This window comes from Euprymna scolopes, chromosome 26 (assembly GCF_053919585.1).
Source record: "Euprymna scolopes isolate OS-2025 chromosome 26, ASM5391958v1, whole genome shotgun sequence".
Lineage (NCBI taxonomy): Eukaryota > Metazoa > Mollusca > Cephalopoda > Sepiida > Sepiolidae > Euprymna > Euprymna scolopes.
Window position 1 is genome coordinate 56932259 of NC_136507.1, and position 26187 is coordinate 56958445.

The 26187-nt window shown below is 36.5% G+C and overlaps 1 protein-coding gene across 6 annotated transcripts in view; it reads right to left on the reverse strand.

Annotated features, from left to right (window-relative positions):
* LOC145248075 (protein PALS2-like) overlaps nt 1-26187 on the reverse strand; it is a 203812-nt gene that overhangs the window by 46092 nt on the left and 131533 nt on the right. For all 6 annotated transcript variants that reach the window (XR_013863323.1, XR_013863322.1, XR_013863321.1 and 3 more), the window contains 2 exons: nt 19132-19284; nt 1039-1191 (listed from right to left, as the gene is read on the reverse strand). Coding sequence is in view for 3 of the 6 variants with exons in the window: in XM_080109853.1 (XP_079965979.1) it covers nt 1039-1191; nt 19132-19284 (306 nt within the window). In the remaining 3 variants the exon portion in view is untranslated. The remainder of the gene's footprint in view (nt 1-1038; nt 1192-19131; nt 19285-26187) is intronic.

A 26187-nucleotide genomic window follows, 5' to 3' on the forward strand; every position in this document is an offset into this window, starting at 1 on the left:
TTACAAAGATTTTTATCAGAAAAAAAACAACAAATAAACAAAAAAAAAAAAAAAACTGCATGCAAGCTGGTCTAAATTAAAAGTCAGTTGAAATTAAAAACAGTTGCTTTTTGTTCCTGACATAAGAATCCTAGGTTGTTGGAATGACGTGCCCAAGTATCACATGAATAGAGAATTAGTAGAAAGAGTTGTTGTATATTTGTTGTGCCTTAATTTGTCGTACATTAGTTAAATTCAATTGCTGGAGAAAGTTCAACTGAATAAATCAAATAGATTGAAACAAAATATTTATTTCAAAATCATTAAATAGCCATTGATATGTTAGCTTAACTGAGTATTTTTCCCCCGTTAGTGACAATTATTTTGGGATAATGGGAATATCCGTGTAAAAAATGAATATCAAGCAATTAAATCTTTATAATTATAAAACTCTGTGGACCGTCCGACCGTTCTTGCTTGCTTCAATATTGTCTGTTTATGCATGTGCATACATGTATGCGAGGGTGCGTGTATGCGGGCGGGTCGATATATATATCTTAATTATAAGACTGGACTGTCCGGGCGTCTTTAGTTGCTTGTTTAAATCTTGTGATAAATAATTTTACCAAGAATTCTTCAGAAGTTTTGGTTTCGGTTTTAGCTGGTGGCACTCAAATCATTTTTTTTTTTTTTTTACTTTTGAAATCATTACAATGTATTGCCTTGGGTAAAATATAATATCTAAAATCAATAGAGAATTGACACTATAATAATATATATGAAGTCTGCAAAAATTAAAATGTTATATTTAAGCATGTTTTACGACTGGGCAAGGCCGGTTGTCTCTGCTAGTAATTATTGAAGTGAGTATAGAGGATTTGAATTTGAAATTTATACACTTACAGAAAATGATGAAAAACAAGAAAAAAACTGAACAGAAAAAGGAAATCAACACAAAAACAAAAAAGTGTTAAAAATAAAATCAACACAAAAAAAGAAAAAGTAGCAATATAAGAAAAGCTTTATTATAAAGATGAATTGAAGAATTCTAATATTTACCAAAGGTTCGCTTTTATTCTTCCTAATTCCAACCAGTCGAACTGTATCTTGTATCGAAGAGAAAACAGGAGGAGGGGGAGAATCCAGTTGTTGGGCTTCATATTCTTCTTCGAAATTCTTGTCAGCAATTTCATCGTGAGTCCACAACAAAGACTGAAAACAAAGAACAAAATATATAAAATGTAGAAATTACTAGTTTTTAAAGATTGAAAGAAGCAGTATAGATTAGTCTGACAGACAACTATAGAAGAGAAATTATTACAAAAGGTTTGTTTAGTTATTAGGATTGAATTTAAGATAATTCTTGTGCAGGAATAATTTGAGGTGAAATTAAAACTGTCCTGTTTGCTCGGCTTTGAATAAAATTATGAGAAAACGTCTTCTGGCCTGTCAAAAAAAAAAAAAAAAAAAGTGGGGGGAGGCAGCTGTTAATAAAAAAATAGTAAACTTGTGGCAACTGAACACTAAAAAGCAAATGTCTCTAATTGTTAGACTCTTTCTTTCTCCAATTTGTTGAGATTTACTTTTCTTATCACTTCTTAGGCCCCCCCCCTTGACGCCTCAAAAGTAACAAATCCATGTTAAAGTAATAAACCAGCATGAACTTATAAACTCCTATTAAAATACTGACCAAATTAAATTTTCTCTAAATGGCACATGTTGACCCTGGAACGTACGTTCATCCCCCCCCCAAGGCCTTTGATTGGGGAAGTGGAGGAAAGTAAGTCTACAAAGGAACACTTCAATGACTCACATACAAGCCTTCTTCATCTTGTGCATACATTCTTACATACAAGTGACAGCCAGGTGAACAAAAACTAATTGCTACTCACAGCTATAGACACACTAATAAAAACAAGGTAAACCAAGACATATACTTAGTGCCACGCTGCCAAACACTCACGTATGTATATTACTTAGATAGGCATATTATTTACACTATGAATATTTTGATTTGTGACGATTTCCGCAACTTTAGTTAAGCACTAAGTTGCATAAATAAACATTTTCATAATTGAAAACAACTTTTATATTTTCATCTTTTGTATGAAAATTATTTTGTTATAGAATTTCGTTTTCCTCTATTTTGTATTCACAAAAACTGTTCATGTTTTTAGATAACGCTTGTTAACTGGTTAAAATGTTTTTGAATAATAATGAGGGTAAATATTTATTTTATTTTGCAAAAATAAATTTTTACAAATAAAAATGTGGCACAAGGCCGAAAAAGGGGGATGGGGGTTAATGTTGTCCTAACTAACATAACGTTAACTTGACTAGACTCTTACACCAAAATACCAGAATCACTCGGCGGACATCCTACTTTAAACCCGAAATTACAACTATATATACATGATGTGGGGGGTCGGGGATAAAAATCTTATTTACAAAAATCGAATGAGAGATATACAATGATAAAAAGTGGTTAGTAAAAAGAACCCCCTCACTAATAATTCTGGCAGGTAAAAAGTTTTGTCAGTCGAAAAGATGTAGGTCCCACGAAAACTAACTTTTATTAAAACACCACAAAAATGGCCTACATCACTGACAAAACAGTCTATCCGTCACCTAATTGGGCCGGGAGTGGGAATTATCGAACCAAAAGCGGGAGAAAAAAAAAAAAAAAAAAAAAAAAACCGGGGGCGATGGGACAGGGAAAACCAAAAAGGGGATTGGGGCGATGACAACATGCATACTCTAGCTAAGTTAAAAATCGAACAAAAATGCCTAACTAGCCTATTCTAGGAGGTCCGATGCATGTCTATGTTTAATCAGGTCACCCAAAATCCTTAAAAAACCTAAGCAACTCAAAAAAGGAATTCAAGACTAGCTCCATTCACTCTACACAGTCGTGAAACTTTCACCCACCTGTCGTTGAAATTCACAGGGGCAAGTTTCACCTTCTCCAGCCTAATTCGCATCTTCAATCGATATTTGAAAATGAGGACAAGCTGGAGAGCAGTGAAGGTCTCATCTCCGTAAACCTCCTTCTGTCGCGGCGTCCAAATCACGCCTCTCATAACTGCTAGCAAACACAGAAAAACATAGCGTTCTTCTGTCTTCATGGTCGGTGCCCAGTTGCAGCACGGGGAAACCGAATCCAGCACAAAAAACCGCCCGCTCAGTATGCAAACCGTGAAGCCTTCAACTAACTCACACAATGGTCGAACGATGGCGCAGTGGAAGAAAGCATGATCAAGGTCTTCCTCCCAATCTCCGCATCAGACACAATTAGGTGTCTTCGTAAAACCCGCTGCGTAAAGTCTTTTGCCAACCCAGAGGGCATTTCGTATTACCAGCCAGGTGAGTGATGCCTCGTAATTATCAGAGCAGCTCGACCCAGGCGCCCAAGGCCATATTAAGCGGCGCTCCTCCTTCGTAAAACCGAACTCCTCAATCTTTTCGTCTCGAACGGATCCCCTCACTAAGGCCCGACATAGCGCCTTGCGAGACAACAGCTGGGTGTCAGAGAGGCTTTTTTTGACCCGTAGAAGAAATCTCAAGGCCTGCCGACACTCGCGATAGAAAGGGCACTCGTTTCAGGGCAACTTGTGTGCCTCCCCCTCAGCCGAATGCACACTCTCCAAAGCCTGAAAGGCTTTCTTAGTGTCTTCTATCCAGAAGACACCGTTTCCCTCACTTGGTGTACACATTCGATCCAGGTATATCAGTCTAAGAGTGTGTCTACGTATTTCCACACTAGGCATACCCAGACCGCCTTCAGACGGATGCAGGTAACAGACCTCCCGGGTAACCATGGCTTGCTTTCCGCGCCACAAGAACGCAAAAAGAGCACGCACCAGATCAACTAGTGTGGTCTCCGAGAGTGGAAGTACTGATAGACAGTAAAGGATCAAGGGGTAGATATGAGAATTGCATACCTCCGCCCGACCCTTCAAAGACAGGTTTCTCAAGGCCCACAAATGAGATGCGACCTTGACCGCTTCCAATATCTCCGACCAATTTTTCTCCAGCTGGAGATCGGGGCCAAACCAGACGCCGAGTAGCTTGCATGGCCCATCAGTCCAACCAAAGCGTCCCTGAAGGGGCATACCCCTCCAGGCACCGATACGTAAGCCAATAGACTTAACGTAGTTAATTATGGCCCCTGTGACCTTGGCATACCGACTTGTTTCTATGTCGACGACTCTAATCTCGGCACTGCTCGTTACAAGCAGTCACGTCGTCAGCATAGGCGATATACTTTACCGGGGTAGAGCCACTCGGCAAAGTAATCCCGCGAAGGACGGGATTCACCCGAAGCTGGCGCAAATATGGCTCAAGCGCCAGCACATACAGCATTAGGGATAACGGACAACCTTGACGGATCGATCTTGTTAACATGAAGGGTTTCAACCTCACCCCATTCACTTCTATCATAGCACCGGGGTTGGCGTACAAGAGGCAAATCCAAGAGCGAAACTGGGGATCAAACCCAGCCGAGCAAAGAACAGCCTCTAGGTAATGATGGTCTACTCTGTCGAATGCTTTGGACTGATCTAAATTGATCAGCGCGGCTTCTGTGTCGACTTTTTCTACGATCAAGCGTATCGTGTGCAAATTATCTTGAATCGTCCGGCCCTTAACAGAACAAGTCTGTTCAGGACTTATTAGACGGTGTAAGACAATCTGCAGACGATTTGCTAAGATCTTGGCCAAAATCTTTAACTCTGTGTTTAACATCGTTAAGGGCCAGAAATTACCTATCCCATCCCCTCCATTTTTATCTTTGCGTAACAATTTAATGATCCCCCTAGTAAAGTAGTGAGGTACGCACCCATTCCTAAACCAGGAGTTAAAAAGTACGGTCAGCAAAGGAATAAAAATGGGCGACACCCTCAAATACACCTCGTAGGGCAGACCATCAATCCCAGGGGTCCTGTCTAGCCCGACCTGTTTCAAGGCCTCAATGACTTCTCCCTCTTTTATGCTACCTTCACACCTAGCCGCTTCGGTCGCCTCCAGGCGAGAAAAGTCGGCTAAATAGGTGTCAAACTGTTCAATAGTCATACCGGGCTCCTTGGTAAAAAGTTCCTGAAAATGAGTCCGAAAACCCTCCAAGATTCCGTCGTTTGAAGTTACGGTTCGTCTGTCTGGCAATGTGACACTGGCGATGTGTCTATCTGCAGAACGTCAAAACTCCTCCGCACGCAGTGATGCGGCCATATTTGTTGCCTCGTTTGGCGCTCTTTTTAATCTAGCCCTAACTAATAATCCCTGGTCCTACCTGTTATCCAAGGAGTCCAGTTCAGCCTTAACTATAGTATAGCTAGCACTATCCCCCTCCTCCACCGCCCTTTCTAATCTATCTTCTAGCGCCGCTTTCGCTGCTCTAGAACTACGGTTGAGACGGCGACTAAAATCAGCAGCGAAGGACCTAATGACTTTTTAAGGTTGCCCCACCACTTATTCCCGATGATAGCCCCGTCAATTCCCTAATAATGAGGGTATGACTCAAATGATTCCGACGATTTTGTTTATAACTTACGGTTAGGACACTCAACCAATGAGAAGCCTCCAACCTCATAATAAAAATATCGAATTTTGGATTCAAGTCAGTTTGCTGTTAACCTCCGTCTTGAAACAACTGGATCGTTACTACATTGATTCTTCACCGCCATCTTTGTTATTAAGAATTACTCAACATTCGAGATCATGATTACATTGATTGTTCGCCGATTTGATTTGCTACCACCATCTTTGTTCAACATAATGTCTCAACTCTTAAGACTCTTCTATTTTCTCAAAGTTTCATTTATTTCAGTTTTTATATGCACATGTGTAAATAGATGTGCATAATTTTTCTTCCTTTGTTATAACCATAACTTTAAAACCCAACTTATATTAAATGTTGGTGTGGTTCTTGACAAATACCCAAAGATGCTGTTGTCGTCAAAAAAAAAAAAAAAAAAAAAAAAAATGGCTGCTATCAAAGCCAAGAACCATGCCACATTTTCTTTTCAAACAGAAATTCGGGCATAACAAAATCCACCTATAATTTTCTTTTATCAGCTTTTATTGTGATATTTTCCTTTTCGTCGTTTTCTCTTTTCAAAACTCCGTTTTAGACAACAGTTCCTTTTTATGCCTGGTAAATATAAGGCATATTGCATAATGGAGATATATTTCCTGCCTTGCATTCTATAAAAACTGCTTGGCAGCAAATTCAAGAAAATACATAGTAGCACAATTCATGAGCGAAGTGAAGGAATAAAAATTAACTATTTGTCAGTTGGGCATATTTTTCTCTTCGTGGAGCTAAAAAATCTGCCTACACTGTATATGTTACCAAATTTCATTTGTAAAATTCTATGCATTAAAAATAAAAATTTAAAAAAAAAAAAAAAAAAAAAAAAAAAAACTTGCATAAAATGTAAAGAATCTCCCAAATAGTATTAAATGCATATTGAGCATTTTTTTTTTTTCATTTTTTTTTTTTTAATGGAAATCACTTTCAGATAAGGCACGAAACCAGTTCATGTAAAAAGTTTAAAGGCGCTTCTACAGACTTGGGACGAGACTTTGTAGTCGATAAATGGAGTTTTCAGATAAAAAAAAAAAAAAAAAAAAAAAAAACAATGGTTTTAAACTGATTTTTTTGTCAATTCTAATAAGTTACAATGGTAGCTTTCAAATTATGTATTCAAAATTACCTGAATATTTCTGAATTATTAAACAAAACAACTTCAATCGTGTTAACAGGCGAAAAATTTCCGCTATTTTGTTTAAATCAAAACAGAAAATGGCCTCCCTTTCGAATTCTGTGTTTTACGATCATTTTCATCAAATTCTATTTTTTTTTATTTTCTTTAATAAATAATTTTCTACCTATCGATTTTCGTAATTTTTGGATATAATCATTTTAAAAATATGAGGAATACATAGATATCATTGTTTTCATGTGAAATTCAATATTACGATTTCCAAAATTTCGTCCCAGTAGTGTAGAAGCGCCAGTTTAAACAATACAATTTCATGGTCAAAATGTAGCCAATAATAAGTGTTACATGGATAGATTGTGATCCAGAAAACAGCAATTCTTCCTCCTTTGTCAGAAAAATTGCCCTTGGCATGCAAAGACAAAAGGACAAAATAAAGGAATCGAGAGCTACACGGCGACTGAAAGTAAGCCCAAGATCCACTTTTTACTCGTCAGCCTATGAAGGATGAGAGACTCAATTTTGTAAACATCTATTTTTCGTAATCTGTTTCTCCATCGGTTTCGCATATTCTTGGAAACTATTGGGCTGATTTGGCTGTAATTTTGTATGGACCTTTGTTATAATAAGGTGCTGCAAACTAAGTTTTATGGTATCCATTCAGTGCACAGTTAGGGATTAATAGAGATTAGTATTTCAGTTCAACTTTTTCTCGAAAACTACTAGGCTGATCTAGCTGAAATTTTGTATTGACTTTTGTTATGATAAGGTGCAACCAACTAAATATTATTGTACCCGTTTGATGCACAGTTAGATATTAATAGTGATTAGTATTCAATGCAAAAATACGCACAGATTGAACAATCAATTTGACAAAGCACTCATTCTAAGTAAACAGGCCATAACTTGTTTCCCTTTACTATATTAACAGATTCAAAAGTCTAGTATACATATAATTATGATGGAAGATCGGTTCTTCTTAATTATTGTAGTGAAATTCGAAAATTGAAATATTACATTTCAAGTGAGATCAATGGTATCTACTGAATTGTCATGTCACAATAATGAAAATATCCAAAATTTCGAAAAAACGATAAGGTAGAAAATTAATTATTAATGAAAACAATCTTCGAAGACAATTTAAGTTTGGCTAAATTGGCCAAAGATTTTCAATTTTCAGAAAAGATTTATCTCCCTTTTTCTTACAATTTGAATTTTCTTGTTTTTTTTGTTTTGTTTTTTTTGCAAAATTCAATTTTTGCAAATTGTCTTTGAAAACTATTTTCATTAATAATTAATTCTTTTTTAAATAAATGTCACTTGTAAAAAAAAAAAAAAAAAAAGAAAAAATTTGTATCGGGTTTACAAACAATACTAATACTTCAAGTTAGCTGCTGCTGATGGTTGATATGATGTTGCTTAACAAACATGGCGTAATTACGTTGACATGCCAGTTTTCATTAGATCACCGGTTAAACGATATTGAGCCTGGTCAGTAGCAGATGGATGACTGTTTATGAATAATAGACACTGCATGTGTGAGGACAAAGATACCTTTCTGCAAAAATTAATATCGCCATCTTCCTTGGCCGGGATATACAACTAGGGATCACGTGTGAATTTAATGTTGAAGAGCAGAAAATAGTTCATTTTTATCACTTCTACCCAGGTTATCCTTCACTTTCCTCTGTGAACTCAACCTGCTACCTCAACTGTTCTACATCTACTAATCCAAGAACTCTTATCCATTCTTTCAACATGGCCATACCATCATGGTCTCCAGTTCAACACACATCTGTTCACATTGTCCAGATTCAATCTTCATCAGAGGTCATTTGATTTTAAGACTCACATCCATCATATTGTCCTCAACCCTCATTGGTCAAGTTTCACTTCCATACATCATTAATCTGTACACGTGCCTGATAGACTCTTCCCTTTGTCAACAGATATTTTTGGTGTCTTAAGCAAAGAAAAAATACACGGATTAGTGTAAAATATCAAGGTTTCAAGATTTTGCTGGTGCTTCATACGGTTCAAAGTGCTGATCGTCAACGAAGAAAGGAGAAATGATATTGGTGACAAAGATGAATTAATTTAAATATGGATTGCATTTTGTGGAATGTCTATCCACTTCTGTTATGGCTACGAGTGTGTAAAAATGGGAAGATGAGAGAAGTAAGTTGAAAGTTCAACAAAAAAGTTAAAGTTTAAGACAACATGACCTCAAGAAAGTTCTATTTTACTCTCATTTCACAGAAGTTTGAAAAATTGAAAAAAGATGACCAATATTTTTTTTTTTACAAGGTGGTCACCACTTATCAAGGCTCGGAAGCCACTTAGGGATAAGGGTTATTGCATGTACAGTATGTTAACGTGGAGATTTAATAAAGTGTCTACTTAAGGGGGCGATTAATCAGGAATTTGTTTACGTTGGACTTGAAGACATCCAGGTTGTAGTCAGGTGAGAAGTAGGCAGACAGAACAGAGTTCCACAGGCGTGCAGTTCTAAGAAAGAAGCTTTGTTCATGGAATCTACGTTTTGATTTAGGCACAGATAAAGAGTGGGGAAAATTTTTGACAGTGGTTTCAGCTAGACGGGTGTTTTTCATAAAAGATTGGTGAGAGGGACCAGAGATTGGAGCTCAGACGAGCACCTGCCATGGAAATAATGATAAAACAAAGATATGCTCGCAACGTCTCTTCTGTGAGAGAGAGGTTGAAGGGAAGAGAAAAGGGCATCCCCACTAAGCCGCAAAGTCTATTTTGTACTCTGTCAAGGCAGGATAGGCTGTTTTTAGCAGCTCCTGCCCAGATATGGCAGCAGTATTCCATCCTTGGACGTACTTGGCTTTTATATAGATAGAGAATTGCATCATTAGTGAGATATCTTCTGGAGTGGTAGAAGGATCTCACCATCTTTCCAGCGACCTTGGCAACAGACTTGATGTACGTGTTCCATTTCAGATCAGGAGTAAAGGTCAAACCCAGAAGCTTGTCAAAACATGGGGCTTCTCCTAGACAAGAGCCATCCATTTCAATTGATGCCAGATGGGGATCAGAGCGTTGATGATGTAAAGATAGGAGTTTGGTTTTAAATGCATTAAAGGTAACCAGCCACGTCTTCCCTCACTGAACCATGTGCTTGAGATCAGAGGAGAGAGAATCAGAGAGATCTTTGTCATTTAGAGCCTTTGATGTGTTGCCGTAGATGGTCGTGTCATCAGCATAGATGTCAACGAATGATTTAAGTATGTGTTTAGGGAGATCATTGATGTAGATCAGGAAGAGAGTTGGGTCCAGGATGGACCCCTGAAGGACTCCAGCATTAATACTGCGGGCCTCTGATTTTTGTCCATCGACCACTACTCTTATGAGCCTATCAGAGAAAAATGATTTAATGATAGAGAAAACATTTCCAGTTATACCGTAGCTGGAAATCTTGTGAAGTAGGCCTTTATGTCATACCTTGTCAAAGGCCTTTGATATGTCAAGAGCAATTGCCTTAGAAAGGAAGACTTTGTCAAGAGATTCACTAATCCTATGAGATATAACCATTAGCACATCTGCGGTAGATCTTGCAGAATGGAACCCATATTGTGTGTCACTAAGAAGGTTATTTCTGCTGAGGTAGTTGACTATTTCTATATTTAATATGGATTCCAACAACTTGCTCATGACACACAAGAGACTTATTGGTCTGTACTGAGAGGGAGATGACTTATCACCTGAATTCTTAAATACAGGGCATACTGATGAGGTTTTCCAGGGTGTTGGAAAGCACTTCTCCTTAAGGCAACGCTTAAACAGTTTCGTAAGTATGGGAGCAAGTTCTGGTTGAAGCTTTTTTAACACTATAATTGGGATGCCGTCAGGACCAGTTACTTTACTGGAATCAAGGTTCTTGATTAGCTTGGCGACCTCATGCACAGATATTTGTATGTTACCTAGCGTGTTATGTGTTATAGGAGGAAATATGGGGAGTTGATGGCCTTTGTCGCATAGGGTAGAATTAGCTGCAAAGTTCTTGGCAAATAGTTTGGCCTTGTCTGATGCTGACGAGATGACCTCTGGTCCATTGATAATGGTTGGTAGATCAAATAGGCACAAAAAGTATTCGATGAAAAATATATAACAGTGGCAAATTCAGCTGTGTTGTGTAATGCAAGCTTTGAAACACTTTTTTGAATCAAAAGCCATGTTTAATTCCAGAAGAGTTTCTGATGAGTACAATCTGTACAAGTCCTGGAGATTAAAAAGAGTTTTTGGTGGGTAGTTGATCTGTACAATCCTGAACTTTAAAATTTTGCAGGCAAAGGGCAAAGATCTTTCTTGTGCGGACACAAAAAATTATGTGCGATAATTCTAAAAGATCCAATATTTTTATGGAGCAATTCCAGTTTGTGATTGGTTGCTAGCAGAACGTGACTACATTTGATTGTTCAATTTTTATTGCCAGAGTAGAACTTTCGAATTTTCTTTAATCATATCTTTCACTTATAGAAAAAACTAGACTACCCATGACCCGTTGAGTCAGTATATGTTATAACTAGCTATGGAATAGTCAGTATACGGAATTAATGTATAAACCTGCGAAAATTGAATGTACATGCACGAAAACAAACATGGCGATCAGTGAAAACAATATGAAATACATTGGATAATGAAAGTGTTAACATCATTGCTCTTAGATTAAATGAAAAATCCTTCATATAAGAGGGGTGTAATCCATTGAAAAAAATTGAAAAAAAACGAAAAGAAAAAATACAAGGAGGGAGTGTGCATTGTACAGGTCCACCCCAGTTATTTTGTGTGTGTTAACAGCCTTAAAAATATCAGGAATTAATAATTGATTTAACAGCGAGATATTTCCAAAGTAAATCTTTAAAAAAACAAACAAACAAAAAAAACATGTTTTGAAGTGTTTCTACATATTTTTAAAATGTTTGGAACTTATGACCCCGCGCCACCTTGTTCCCTCTTTTTGCTTATCCCTCACCACCAAACTTGAAGAAATGCCAAAAATGACATATCTTGTTTATCACTACATGGCCAAGAAGTGGATGCTCATTTTACGTTATATAGGAAAGAGATCCCCCACACTAAAATGTTACAATTTTATTATTTTTAAACAATTCCTTCTTTTATATTCTTTAAAGGCCGTTGAAATGTATTAGCAAAAAAAAAAAAAAAAAAAAAAAAAAAATTTTGATTTCCTTTTAGGAGATACACTGGGTTAGGTCGTAAAAAAATACCACATATTTTTTTAAAAATATGTACGTATATTTTTTTTTTACACCAAAAAAACATGTTTTTTAAAAACGATTCCAACTTGTAATGAAAATACAATCAAAATAATCATTTTTAAAATTTGGAACGCTAAAAACGTATATGCTTTTTATTATCTTCGGTTTTGTATCTTTTTGCTTGTATTAATATTTTTAAAGTAATATTTCTGTAAATGTAAGGAAGAAATGAAATTTAAAAAAAAAAAAAACATTCATAAAATGCCGATAGATTATTTGCGCATTTTCTTATTTGAAAAAAAAAAAAAAAAAAAAAAATTAAAAGTAAAACAATTAACAATTTTATTTATTTGTAATGCAAACCAATTTTTAAAAAAGTATTTTCGGTTTTATTAATTTATATTCGTTTGTTTTATGTTAGGAGTGCAGAAAAATAAAATGTATAAATTTTTTTTCAAAATAAATAAAATAAGACAGATATTCCGTAAATTGCCGATTAAAAAAAAGGCCTTTATGGCTTTGCTTTTATTTATTTACGTACATGCAGAATTTTTGAAACCGGAAGTCATAAACCGGATGGACGGTTTCAACGCCCAAGCAAGATGATTTGAGTTTTATTTCATGATATTGCAACACACTTTTTTGAATTAGGTTATATTAAATATTTTCTTTGGGCGAGGTATGCCAAAATAACTTTTGTTGTTCTGAATAAAAGTTGACAGCACTCCTTTTCATGCCATAATTTGCACTATCTCTTTACTTCAATGCATTTTCTCAGCTCCAAATAATATACGCCTCAATATAGCACATGCGCACAGCTCACTTCCTCAAAACGACCTGCCTTGTTCTTCAAATGGCTTGCTTTTATGCAGCCCTAAAGTCTAATTTGTATACGGACGGTGAGAACTGGTGTTAGTTTGTGCGACCATTAAAGGTAAAATCAACTGCATATCGACATTTTTTTTTCTTCTATTCTTCAGTGGTTGAACGCTACAAGACATACAGACGTGTGTGCTTTTGGAGCTAGTAATTTTCACACTCACTTTCTGGAATTTTAGATGCATCCACGACAAGCTGTTTGTCAATCTGTCATCCCTAAGTTTTAGGTAGCTTTTTTGTCTGTTGATTTGTCACAGTGTACCTCCTAAAAAGAAATCAAATTTTTTTTTTTTTTTTTTTTTTTTTTTTTTTTTGCTAATACGTTTCAACGGCCTTTAAAAATAATATAAAAGGAATTTTTTTTTAAATAATAAAAATGTAACATTTTAGTGTGTGTGGGGGGTCTTTTTTTTAAATGTCTTTTTCTCTGTTAATCTGCAACAGCTATGTTTTAGATAGCTTTCTCATCTGTTCATCTGTCACAGCTAAGTTTTAGATGTTTTTTTCGTTCGTTATTCTGTCACAAGTTTTAAGCTAAGTTTTAGGTAGCCGTTTTCATGACTAAATATACAGATTGAATGGGTGTATCTTAATTTTATCCATTCTCATTTACTTTTTCTTTTTGTAAGTTTTTAATCTGATTGGGTGTCTAATCACCCTCCTCACCAAATAAGCTAACGGTAGATCTGTCTAAGAGTGGGTGAAAATTTGTCGAAATCAAAGTTATAACCATTAGAAAAGCGTTTAGAAGACGTTTCTTATTTTTAAATACTTATACTAGTCTTTATGAAACTGTTTATCTCCCTCCCACAGCAGAATGACGTGACACAAGGTCGGAAAGTTTGATCTGAAGAACCAGTGCCCTAGAAGAAGAGCACTAGCCTGCAAAAAAAAAAAAAATACCTGGGCAACTCAGTTGGCATTCTCCTGTAGAAACACCTGTAGCAATTAACAATAAACTCCTTCTCAAAAGCAGAAGGTAAAGCCTGAGAGAGTGAACCTCCTAGAACTACGCAGAACCAGAAGCATACTGCAGTCAACAGGAGCAAGCCATCTCAACAACAGCCTGTTGGCTCTGATGTTGGTTTGTCTTTACAGAGAGATGGGTTTCAGACTGAGTAGCCAGATTACTGGATTTGACACAAATATTAGTGTGTGAAAATATCCATGTTAGGTGCAGCTTCTGACATAATCGACCAACACCATCCTCCTGCTTTCCATCTGAGATCCTATTATAATTTGAGATCCAATTCTTTAACACAGCCTCAGGATCACATTACTAATATCTGCTGTCTTTTTTTTTCTTTTTTACTTGCGAAATTTCATCAGATTATTTCCGTTTGATATTTTTATATTTAAACATTTTTTTTAAAAATTATTTTTGATATCAATATTTTGTTTTTCTACAAACGGTTGAGAGGTTTTTTCTACTCCTATCCTATCTACGCCTTAAAAAATTCTTCCGGGGGTAACGGGGTGGGCGGTTATTAACCGCTTATTGCTTTCAATTCCTTTGAGCTCTCCTAACTACCTACGCCTCTTTAATAGACCTTAAAAAAGACCTTGCCTATTTTTTTTTTTTTTAACTCTTTGGAATTTTTAATTTCTTCTTGTCGCCCTCTCCTTCCACTCCTGTCTATTTCACTGACCCTTTTTTTTTCACCTGTCCTCCTTTCTCCTCCATACTGTCCATCTTCCTTTCTTTCACTCTCTCCTATCAACTCTCAGTTACCCTTTCATTATTCCATTCTCCTTTTTTTCTTTCTTTTCAGTTTTTCTTCCTTCATCCATCTTACGTCTCTTCCCTTCTCCTTCTACTCTGCCCCCTCTCTCAACATCCACCTTTAATCTGTTAAGCTATTATTATTTTCCTCCCCTTCTTTCATCTCATGATTCCTCCCTTCCAGTTTCTATTCATTTCATCTGATTAACTCTTTCTCTCCCCCCTCTCAACCCATCCCCTTCTCTCTTAATTATCGCTTTCTTTCTACACCTCCCTTTTCTTCTCTCTTCACTTCGACGTTTACCCCCTCTCTCTACACTTTCCCTCTACTCTCCCTCCTATCTCTACCGTATACCGTTCCTCCTATTTACATTTCTTGCCCGTCTCCGCCTCTTTTATCCTCCTCTTTCTGCCCCTCTCTACCTTTCCTTGCTGTCTCTCCACTTTCCTCTTTTCTATGTGCTCCACATCCTCCCCCCACCGCTCTGCTTTTCTTCTTTCATACTCTCTACATTATCACCTCCTTTTTGCTCCCTCCTTCCTCCAGATTTTCTCATTTCTCTGTCCTACATTGAATATCTCGTTTTTCACAACCTCCTCTCTCCTCCATTTTATCCCTTCTCATTTTCTCTATTCTGCTTCTTTTTTTTTTTCTTATTTGTGGCCATCTTTTTGTAACCTCCATCTTACACCTTTCTCATCCTCTCCTCTCGCACACTAATCATCCTACCTTGAATAATTATCGCCTCCATTTCCATCCATGATACAAAATAAAAGAAAATCGTTTGATTAAAAAACATGCAATTAGATTAAAAAATAAATAAATAAAATAAAAACCGCACAGAAAAATCAATAAGTATTCTCTTTCATCCCACGAGACGTGCAAGATGTCTTCATCTTTTCTTGACCCCTTCTCCACCCATACCATTTTTGTTGACTCCGCTTTGGTGGCATCATTTATTCTCTGTAATTCTAACCATTCCATTTGGAAGAGATTTTTGTTCAATCTTCCTTGAATATTAATGGCGGAAAGAAGAAATATCTTTTCAAAACGCAACAAAATTTGCAAAAATTAAAAAAAAAAAAAAATTAATGAAACGTGCTTGCTGTTTGAAAAAAAAAAAAAAAAAAAAAATCAAAGAATTATTCCTTAAAAATTGGGACGTTGAAATCAGCTTTTCAATTATAATATATCTATTGTGATCGTTCACACACTAATTCTATTAGCAAAAGGATAAACCCAGAGTTTCCAAGCATACCACCTCCATTCTGTCATGAGAGACAATGAATATCCCCTGTAAAGGTAGCGGCATGTGTAATTGTGAAGCAAGGGTTGCGCAATCCCAACCACTCCTGAATCTACACTTTGATTCAAGTGGCAAGGAGAAGTTCAAGACGACTGGAAACAATGGCAAGTGGAGAGCACATACAGTACCTGGTATTCCCAAACAGTCACCCATTTTAATACTGACCAATTCAACATTGCTTAACTTCAGTGATCTGATGGGAACCTGTGTGTCAATGTGATTATGCCGTATAATAATTATCGCTTCCATTTTCGTCCATGAAATAAAAGAAAATTGTTTGATTAAAAACATGCAATCAGATCTTTTGGAAAACAAAACCAAAAATTCGGGGTAGGAAAGGTTAAGTGGATACTCAAGTGTACAGACAATCTGGACGTGCCAAGTTCAAACTCTGGCGGTTGTGTAACGTCACTTCCAATTATGAATTTTGACGACCTTCACATGGCCCGTCTGTAACCTGTGTTCAATTAATTGTATATAATGAATCATTTATTTCATGGATTATGCTCTAGTATATCGTCTACTAGCATTTCAGCCCGGCGTTGCCCGGGTGTTTGGAGGTGTATGTTGAGCAAAAAAACAAAAACAAAAACAAAAAAAAAACGGTCAAAGTTTTTAACTTTGATCCCTATTACGACCCCTTAACATTTGTTTTGGGCTCAAATCAAGTTATTAAGTTAGATCCATGTCCAAGGAACCTGTATCTAAAATTTCAAGTGTTTAGACCCAAAATTGGTGAAGTAGTTTGGTAGAGTTTTCAAAGGTCAAATCGTTGAACTTTGACAGCCAAATTTCTGGCCGAAAACCGATCACCTTAATTTTCCCAAATCTCAGTACTCTGTATATCAAATTTTGCATCTGTAGATTTAAAATTGACAGAGTTATTGCATAGGGAAATGTACAGACACACAGACACGTTCAATTTTATAGATATATAGACTAGCATTTCAGCCCGGCGTTGCCCGGGTGTTTGGAGGTGTATGTTGAGCAAAAAAAAAAAAAAAACAAGAAAAAAAGAAAGCGGTCAATTTTTTAAAACTTTGACCCCTATTATGACCCCTTAACATTTATTGTTCTGGGCTAAAATCAAGTTATTAAGTTAGATCCATGTCTAAGGAACTTATATGTAAAATTTCAATTATTTCGATCCAAAATTGTCGGAGGAGTTTGGTAGAGTTCTCAAAGGTCAAATCGTTGAACTTTGACCCCTTACCAGCCAAATTTCTGGCCGAAAACCACTCGCAAAGATTTTCCCAAATCTCAGTATATGTAATCTCTAGCCTCTTTTGTGTCTTGTTTTGTTTTTTTATATACTATAGAGTCACCACTTATCAAGGCCTGGAGGCCACTCAAAGGTAAGGGTTAATGAGTGTCAGACGAGACAACGTGATGATCAGTGATGGCGGAAATTGGATAAGAATTAACATATTTTAGAGAACGGCTCATCAAGAACTTGTTTACGATGGACTTGAAAACGACTTTGTTATATTCAGCTAGGAAACAGTTTTGTATATAAAAAAAAAAAAAAGCTCTGTTCATTTTTCTTTTCGTTCTAGGCACAAATAGAGAGTAAAGGAAATTGTTGGTAGTTGTTATAGCTAGGCAGATGTTTGTGGTGAATGGTTTACAGAGAGGCATCATAGAGTGAAGCTCGGTCGAGCACATGCTATGAAAATAACGATAGAGCAGAGATCGGCTCGCATTATCTCTGCTGTGAGAAACAAGTAGCAAGGAGGAGCAAAGGACAGCACCCGCTAGATTTCAAAGTCGGTTTTGTACACTGTCCAGCCAGGAAATGGTGCTTTCAGCAGCTCCTCCCCAGATGTAGCAATAGTACTCTATCTTAGAATGCATTTGGTTCTTTACAGATAAAGAATTGCATCGAGAGCGAGATACTTTCTGGAGCGGTAGAATGATTCAATCATTTTTTTTTTGTTTATTTTTAGAAATTGAAGTACAGCACAATCATGTTGACACATCGGTTCTCACCAGATCACCAAAGTTAAGCAACGATGAGCCTGGCCAGTACCAGATGGGTGACCATTTGGGAAGGCTAGGCGCTGTATATACCTTCTGGGAAAGTTGAGCATGGGCCCCAGCAACATCACTCTGAAAAAAGAACTTCTTGCTACAAAAGCATCTACAAAGTTGTGGATGGTCTATACCCCTCCAGGGGCTCAAGGCTATGGGATGCCCAAATTGAACATTGAAAGATATCACATTAGTCTTCTATTACAGAGAAAGATATGACTTATACTATCAACGTCACATTAAGACACTTATTACTAATGCTGCTAATAGATAAAAATATTTGTCATGCGGTGAAAATTCATCTACTTTGTTTCAGATGACTTCTTGTATCGCTGTTGAAAATATCATAGTACATTTACAAATGGTATCAGTGCATAAATGATTACAGTAGATCTCATACATTTGAACCCAGCATGGTTCATCTTATAGTCTGTGACAGCATACGGTAGGCCAATCACAAACATCGTTATTTCTTGTAAATTTCTTTCTGCTTCTCATGAAATCCGTTTTCTCTTTCAATCTAAACACTTTCTCACACCTGAGGCTTTTCTTTATCTCTACAAATCTGTTAGACCACATATGAAGTACTGTTGTCGTATTTGTAATTTTTGACCCATTCGAGGGGTCTTTATAAAGTGCAGAAACGTATCTGTAATTTGACTGACCCCGCCCTTTCTTCTCTGCCACCTCTCCCACACAGCCAGGATGTTGTTACTCTCACGTTTATAAATACTATTACAGCTTGTCTTCTTCAGAATTGTCTCATCTACTCCCTGCTTCCTTTGTTCCAGCTCATTTAACTCATTGGTCTAGTGGTCTTCATCAATTTGCTGTTTTGATACCTCATTGTTATACAGTTTCCTATACTAGTAGCTTCTTTCAAAAAACTGCAAGCTTGTGGAACCCTCTTTTTACTTACTGTTTTCCTCCTACCTACAGCCTTGTTTTTTTTTTTTTTTTTTTTTTTTTTTCAAGACTAAGGTCAATAGGCATCTCTTGCCTTTGTAATAATCATCACATCCTTACATCAAATGACTTCATGTCTTGTCTGGAGTGATTTCCATAAAAAATAATGCCGTTTCGACATTTGAACACAAAAAGATTACAAATACAAACTATTAGGTTGATGAAAAAAGAAATGTTGTTTTTATATATATAGTTGAGCGTCAAAAAAACATTTTTGCATTAACCTAATATTAACAAAACAAAAATCAATTGTCACCGATGGATGAACCCGACTGACTCACCTGTAGGTTGACGTCATTAAGGATGGCTGCCAGTTCTTCAGCATCTTCGTCCTCGGTGGTGAATTCTTCAATAAGCTTCAGAGTTTCAGCATGATGCGCCACAGATTTCATGCTCTCAGCCTCCGAAGGATGGACTTCGAGCTTATCATGAGCCTGTCACAAAAATGGGATAATACATTAAATGGATCCAACATCTGTAAGGATTATTAATACCAATAAGATCCCATGGAAATTCCATGGTGATTTCTACATCAATCTGTATAACTATAATTGTAAATAATAATATTCCTTTTTGAATAAATGCCTGCAAGGGTAAATACTAGTGTTGGGACGATTAATTGGAATCGGGGGAAAATCAGACCATTTGGGGCTATCAGAATTAGTGTCAGAATTGGAAAAATGCCAATATTTTCCAATGCCAAAACGATTCTTTTGTCATTTTTATTTCATTTTAAATTGCTGATAATAATGATAAATAATAAATATTTATTGATCTATGAGTAAAAATTAAAATTGATAGATCATCCCTCAAGTGTATTTTTATGTTTATGAAAATATCTATACATTTAACATGTTTTTATGGTAATTGGGGAAAAATAACTCTATAGTTAAATATTTAGAGTTTATAAAGAATCGGAATCGATAATGGTATCGGAATCAGGAAAAATATTGGAATCGTCCCATCACTAGTGAATACTATTAAATAAAGATTCTTCATCTATAAAAATAATCGGGTAATCTCCAAAAATACCGTTAGAGCTTACAACATGGCCGCCAGAAGAGTCACGTGATCCGGTTGATCCAAAACATGAATCGTGCAAATGGAAAACGCAGCCTTGAAGGCAAACTTTGACAAACAATCACAATTTGTATTTAATTTTTTGTTGATATAATGTTGTTATAAAAATAGGCAAACTTTGAGAAACAATCTTAGGTTGTTTTTAATTAAAACAGTGTTTATAAAAAGTATTTTATTCAGAACAAACAAGTGGTCGACTAGGTGTATCAGAATTTTAGGCAGAATTTTTGACACCCCCAACAAAAAACTGCGAATAAAATATATAAAACTCGTAATGTCTGGTTTTAAAGTGGGTTGTCAATTTTCTTTATGAAATATACTTCCAAAATAAACTATTACAGTCGTTTAAAACATAATAGAAGTATTATTTTTTATTTTTTAAAAACAATGTTTACAAAGTGTCTACGCACGTTCGTAGACATTTTGTAAACATTTAAAAAACAAACAAACTGATTGTTTCTCAACAAAAAATTAAATGACCGTTCTAAATAAATTATTTATTATTATGATATTGAAAAACTGTTTTTGTACTTAATTATTATGCTTGTTTGTCAAAGTTTGCTTTAAATTTGCGTTTTCCGGTTTCGTAATACGGCGATTCATATTTTGGATCAACCGAATCACGTGACTCTTCTGGCGGCCATGTTGTAAGCCCTAACGGTATTTTTGGAGATTACCAATAATCGTTATTATTAACTGAATATTCTTTTAAATAAAGATAATGTTTGTATTATCTGAATTATTCAAACTACTGTTCTCATCTTGAGTGTTATTTTCACAGCATTTTGGTTGATGTAACCTTTAACCTTCTTTAGATGTATCTTGTTGAACCCGAGAATCTTCACCGAATTTCAAAGGGAATCCTTTGTTTAATCCATGGGGAGACGGGGATAGCATGCTCTCATTCCATTAGATATGACTGGAGAGAAGTCTTAAGTAATTTGCAATTGCATTTTGAGCGTCGGTCGCACTCGGGATTGAATCGTCAACCTTCGGAAGAGTATAACTTTACAACTTAATTTTACCAAGCGCTGTATCCATTACGCCAGACTTTTTTTTTTTTATTATTTTTGCACTCAGATGAGAGCAGTAGTTCGAAGAATCTAAGCATGAACATTCAATCCTCATCTAAAAATATGCAGAAACTAAAAACGAATGTTTTTCTTCTTTTACTGCTTAAAAAATTGTAGCAATTTAATCATTTTAAACTATTTTTTCTTTATTAGAGAAACAATTTCAAATCAAAGCGAAAACCTGTAAATTTAATTTTTGTCATTTATCACCCCCTCTATTACCATCAAAACGGCTGCACAATAATATGATTTACTATCCTTTCCCATCACAAAATGTGACACAAGGTCAGGAATGTGAGAAGCCAATGCCCCTAAAGGAGAAGCACTTCTGTCATTTATAAATTGCCTGGCCAGCCCTGTCGGCATTCCCTGGTAGGGGCACCTCAGGCAGTAAGCAATAAACTTACTCCATCCAAAAGATAGGAAGCAACGACCTGAGAAGGAGGATCTCCCCCAACTATACTTCAACCCAACAGATGCAAGATTATTCTCATACTCACAAATAGCCGAGACTGCAGGACTGTGTCGCGAACTTATACTCGATTAATATGAATATAACCTAATCAGGCTGTGTCAGGCGATGTAAAAACTAATTAACAAGGCAGTAAGTTGTATTATTATGTATCTAATTTTTCTTTTTTCCTCAGAAGCTATATTAACTCATATTTGTCTACATAGAAGCATGCGTGAAAAATTTAAAATAAAAAATGTACCTTACCCTTCTCTAACGGACACGTCACAAATGCATGCTAAAAACGGTTGACACTCGATTTTTTAAAACAAGTGAATAAGTTTTTTTTTGTTTTTTGTTTTTTTTTTTAAACGAATGCACGTGTTTGGGTTAAATTTATAATAAGATTTAGGATTTTGACTGAAGAAAGAGGAAGGCTCATCCGAAAATTATTAATTCCAAAAAAGAGGTGGACTTGGGGTGGGGGGAATTAACAAAATCAAAACAAAGCTTTATAAAATGTGTTAAATGTCCAACCATCAAGTGTAAAGAGTAACAGATAAGGCAGTAGGTTGCATTGGTTGTTTTACGATGTAGCACGAAATGCACCTAACATTCATGCTTTTTGTTTTTCTACCTCCATTTTGCAAAACTTAATTATGTTCTGCAAAACCAAAAACAAAACAACCCACCGTTTCCCCCTTCATATTTCCCCTTTTTATCTTTCCCACTTCCTGACTGGTTTCCTAGCTTAAAATGTACCAAACATTAATAATGTAACCCATTTCCCTTTCCCATTGCAAAACTCATTCATGTTCTGCAGGGCAGGGAACAAAAATGATAAAATCCACTATAAAACAACCAAACCAAATACTACAAACTAGCGATTGAAGATACAAAGAACTTGAAGAATAAAAAAACCTTCTACAAAATAACTGGATGCAACATGACTACTATTTCCAAAATAACTGGATTCGGCATTAAATAACCCGAAAAGGGTTGATATGCCATAAAATCACCAAGCCAAAGCAAACAACATATCAACCTTTTCAGGTTATTTAATGCTGAATCTAGTTTTCTTGGAAAAAAGTTTTTATGCTTTTGATATCTTCAACTATTTATTCATGGTGTTCAGTTTGATTGCTTTGTAGAAAAAAAAATTGTTTTTGAAGAACATGATTGAGTTTTGCAAAGGGAAAGAAAAAAAAAACAACCAATTTTTTAAGCATTTTTTTGGTCAGGAAGGCAGTATTTTCAGCTTGATTTGGTAGCACCAAGTTTCCTAACTCCGGGAACCAAAGTAGACATGGGATCAATGATAACTAAGGAACAACTCCACATTCTCCCTCTGTCCTAAAATGAGAACTCATCACTGGTTGTCCTTTAAGGTTATACCAAGGATCGCATTGTTCCTATTTACGATGCCTCCCCACGAGAAAGAGTTAGACACCAGGGTCGTTTTTTAACGTGGAAAAAAAAAAGAACAAAAATTAAAAATTGTCTCAGTCATGACGGACTTCTCCTCCACTGACAGAGAACAAGAAATTGAAGTGCAGCATCTGAAGAACAGATGCTACACTTTGATCTTGGCCAAATCGTATTGCTATAAATCAAATTGTTTTTTGTTTTTATTTCTCAAAATATTACATTTTCTCATGCATATTCGATAGGTAAAGCAGTATGATGCATTCATATGGTGACACATTTTATATTTCGTCTTTATTGCCAAAAAATCTCCCTCAGAAATGAGTGAAGATGTTAGAAATTTTTACAAAAATCAGAGACAAAAAAGTATAGAAAAAAAGGCAAAGAAAAAAAAAATGAATAGAAAAAGGAGAAAAATAAAAAGGACGTGTTCAAGTTTTTTTTTTTTTTTTTTTTTACAAAGGCATCACCACATTAAGGCCCACAGGCTACTCGAGAATAAGGGTTAAAGTTATAGTCGGAATATGTAAGGTTCGATTTCATTGTTTTGTTCTACAGTATATCAACCTTTTCTGGTTATTTAATGCGGAATCCAGTAATTTGGAGAAAAGTTTTTATGCTTCAAGTTCTTTACATTTTCAAATATTTTATGTTTGGTTTGGTTTAGTTGTTTCGTAGAGGAAAATTGTTTTTGTTTTTAACTTTGCAGAACATGATTGAGTTTTGTAAAGAGAAAGGAAAAAAAAAAACAATAACATTAATGTTTAATGCATTTGAGGTCAGAAAGCCAGTATCTTTAGACAGCCTGATATGGTAGCACTAGGGGATCTACAAATTCCAAGGGCAAAGAAAAAAACAAAAAAAGGTAGAGAAATTTTATGTAATTTGACCTGCATGTCTGTAGCAGGGTGGGGTGGGGGCGAAGAACATACTTTATGTCTTGTTATGATTTCATTTATTATATATAAAACTCTCTCCAACATTAAGGTAAAATAATTTTTAGGATTTCAACGGCAAAAAAAAACTTAAAGAAAATAAATTTCTACACATTTCATCAAAAGTAATTTGTTTGTTCTATGAATTTAAAATATATAACAGTGCAACACATTTTTGGGCAACTAATAATCCACTATCCCTTTATCAAAATAAAAAGTTTATATTGTTTAAAATATAATTATCTACTGATACGTGTTTCGTCGTCTACAACTCAAAGTGTTATAGAATGACGAGAGAGAGAGAGAGAGGGAGATGTGTAAATTATATTGAGACACGTAACCGGAAGTCAGAGTCAGCTGATCGGATCGCGTGTGAGTCACGTGATCAGGTTAGCTGAATCGTTGAGGTTTGGTTTAGACTTAGAAGAGGACGGATGGCTTCACTGTTGTCTCCTCCCCTTCACGGGGAGGGGGGGACTCTGACGTGTGTAGAACAGAACCACACAAGCCAGAGTTTCGCTTTCCATCCTTCTGCAAGACATCTGGAAAGTGAAATAAAAAAAAACAAACTATAAAACCAATTCCTTGTCTTGGAGTGAAATGAATCTTCGTCCCCAAAAACAGGTACCAGTCTCCCTCCAAGACGAGATGTTTCCAGCTGGACCAACATCGACGACACAGAAAGTATGTCCGAAAATGCATGACATATCACACACACACACACACACACACACACACACACCCAAAAGCACATGAACATATAATGCAATAGAAAGACATTTAGACGATCACACACGGTCCGCTTTATTAGAGATAACTACGCACCAAAAGTGGCTGAATCTAGCGAGAAAAAAATATATACTTTCATATAAATAATTGAATTCATTCATTCAAAATAAAAAAAAATGTATCGCAAAACAAATACAAATAAATAACATCTACATAAATCGCGATATATCAAACAGTCGCGTGAGATAACCTAGTGGTAGAAGTTTAGGCTTCTTTCCATGAGGTCCTGATTTCGAATCTCGCTAGATTCAGCCACCGAGTCGTAGACGACATAACACATGTCAGTAGATAATTATATTTTAAACAATATATATGACGCTCCCCATTTGGAGGTACCAAATTGGTAAAACTCGCATTTAGGTAAAAATGCACTTTCGTATAAATAATTGAATTAATTTCAAAAAGTATCGCAAAACAAAAACAAATAAATAACATTATATACATATATATATATATACACACACACACACACACACACAGCGTGACCCCCCCCCTAAAAAAAACAAAAAAACAAAGGGACTTCAATTGTTTTCAATGGAGAAAAAAATGGCCAAAGACCCTAGTGTTTTGATGTGACGTTTTGAATATAATAAACAAGTTATAATCAAAGTTTCGTTACATTTCATTCGGACAAAACACTAAGAAACGGTGCCTAATTAGAGTTGGGACCCGTTTTTTTTTTGTCACCCTATATAGATGGGGTTAAGAGAGAGAGAGAGAGAGATGGGGTTAAGAGAGAGAGAGGGGGGTAAGATAGAGAGAGAGAGAGAGAGGGGGGTGAGAGAGAGAGAGAGAGAGAGGGGGGTAAGAGAGAGAGAGAGAGGGGGTAAGAGAGAGAGAGAGAGGGGGTAAGAGAGAGAGAGAGAGAGGGGGTAAGAGAGAGAGAGAGAGGGGGTAAGAGAGAGAGAGAGAGGGGGTAAGAGAGAGAGAGAGGGGGTAAGAGAGAGAGAGAGAGAGGGGGTAAGAGAGAGAGAGAGGGGGTAAGAGAGAGAGAGAGGGGGTAAGAGAGAGAGAGAGAGAGGGGGTAAGAGAGAGAGAGAGAGAGGGGGTAAGAGAGAGAGAGAGAGAGAGAGAGGGGGTAAGAGAGAGAGAGAGAGAGAGAGGGGGTAAGAGAGAGAGAGAGAGAGAGGGGGTAAGAGAGAGAGAGGGGGTAAGAGAGAGAGAGGGGGTAAGAGAGAGAGAGAGAGGGGGTGTGAGAGAGAGAGAGAGGGGGTAAGAGAGAGAGAGAGAGGGGGTAAGAGAGAGAGGGGGTAAGAGAGAGAGAGAGAGAGGGGGTAAGAGAGAGAGAGGGGGTAAGAGAGAGAGAGAGAGAGAGAGAGGGGGTAAGAGAGAGAGAGAGAGAGAGGGGGTAAGAGAGAGAGAGAGAGAGAGGGGGTAAGAGAGAGAGAGAGAGAGAGAGGGGGTAAGAGAGAGAGAGGGGGGTAAGAGAGAGAGAGGGGGGTAAGAGAGAGAGAGGGGGGTTAGAGAGAGAGAGGGGGGTAAGAGAGAGAGAGAGGGGGGGGTAAGAGAGAGAGAGAGAGAGGGGGTAAGAGAGAGAGAGGGGGGTAAGAGAGAGAGAGAGAGGGGGTAAGAGAGAGAGAGGGG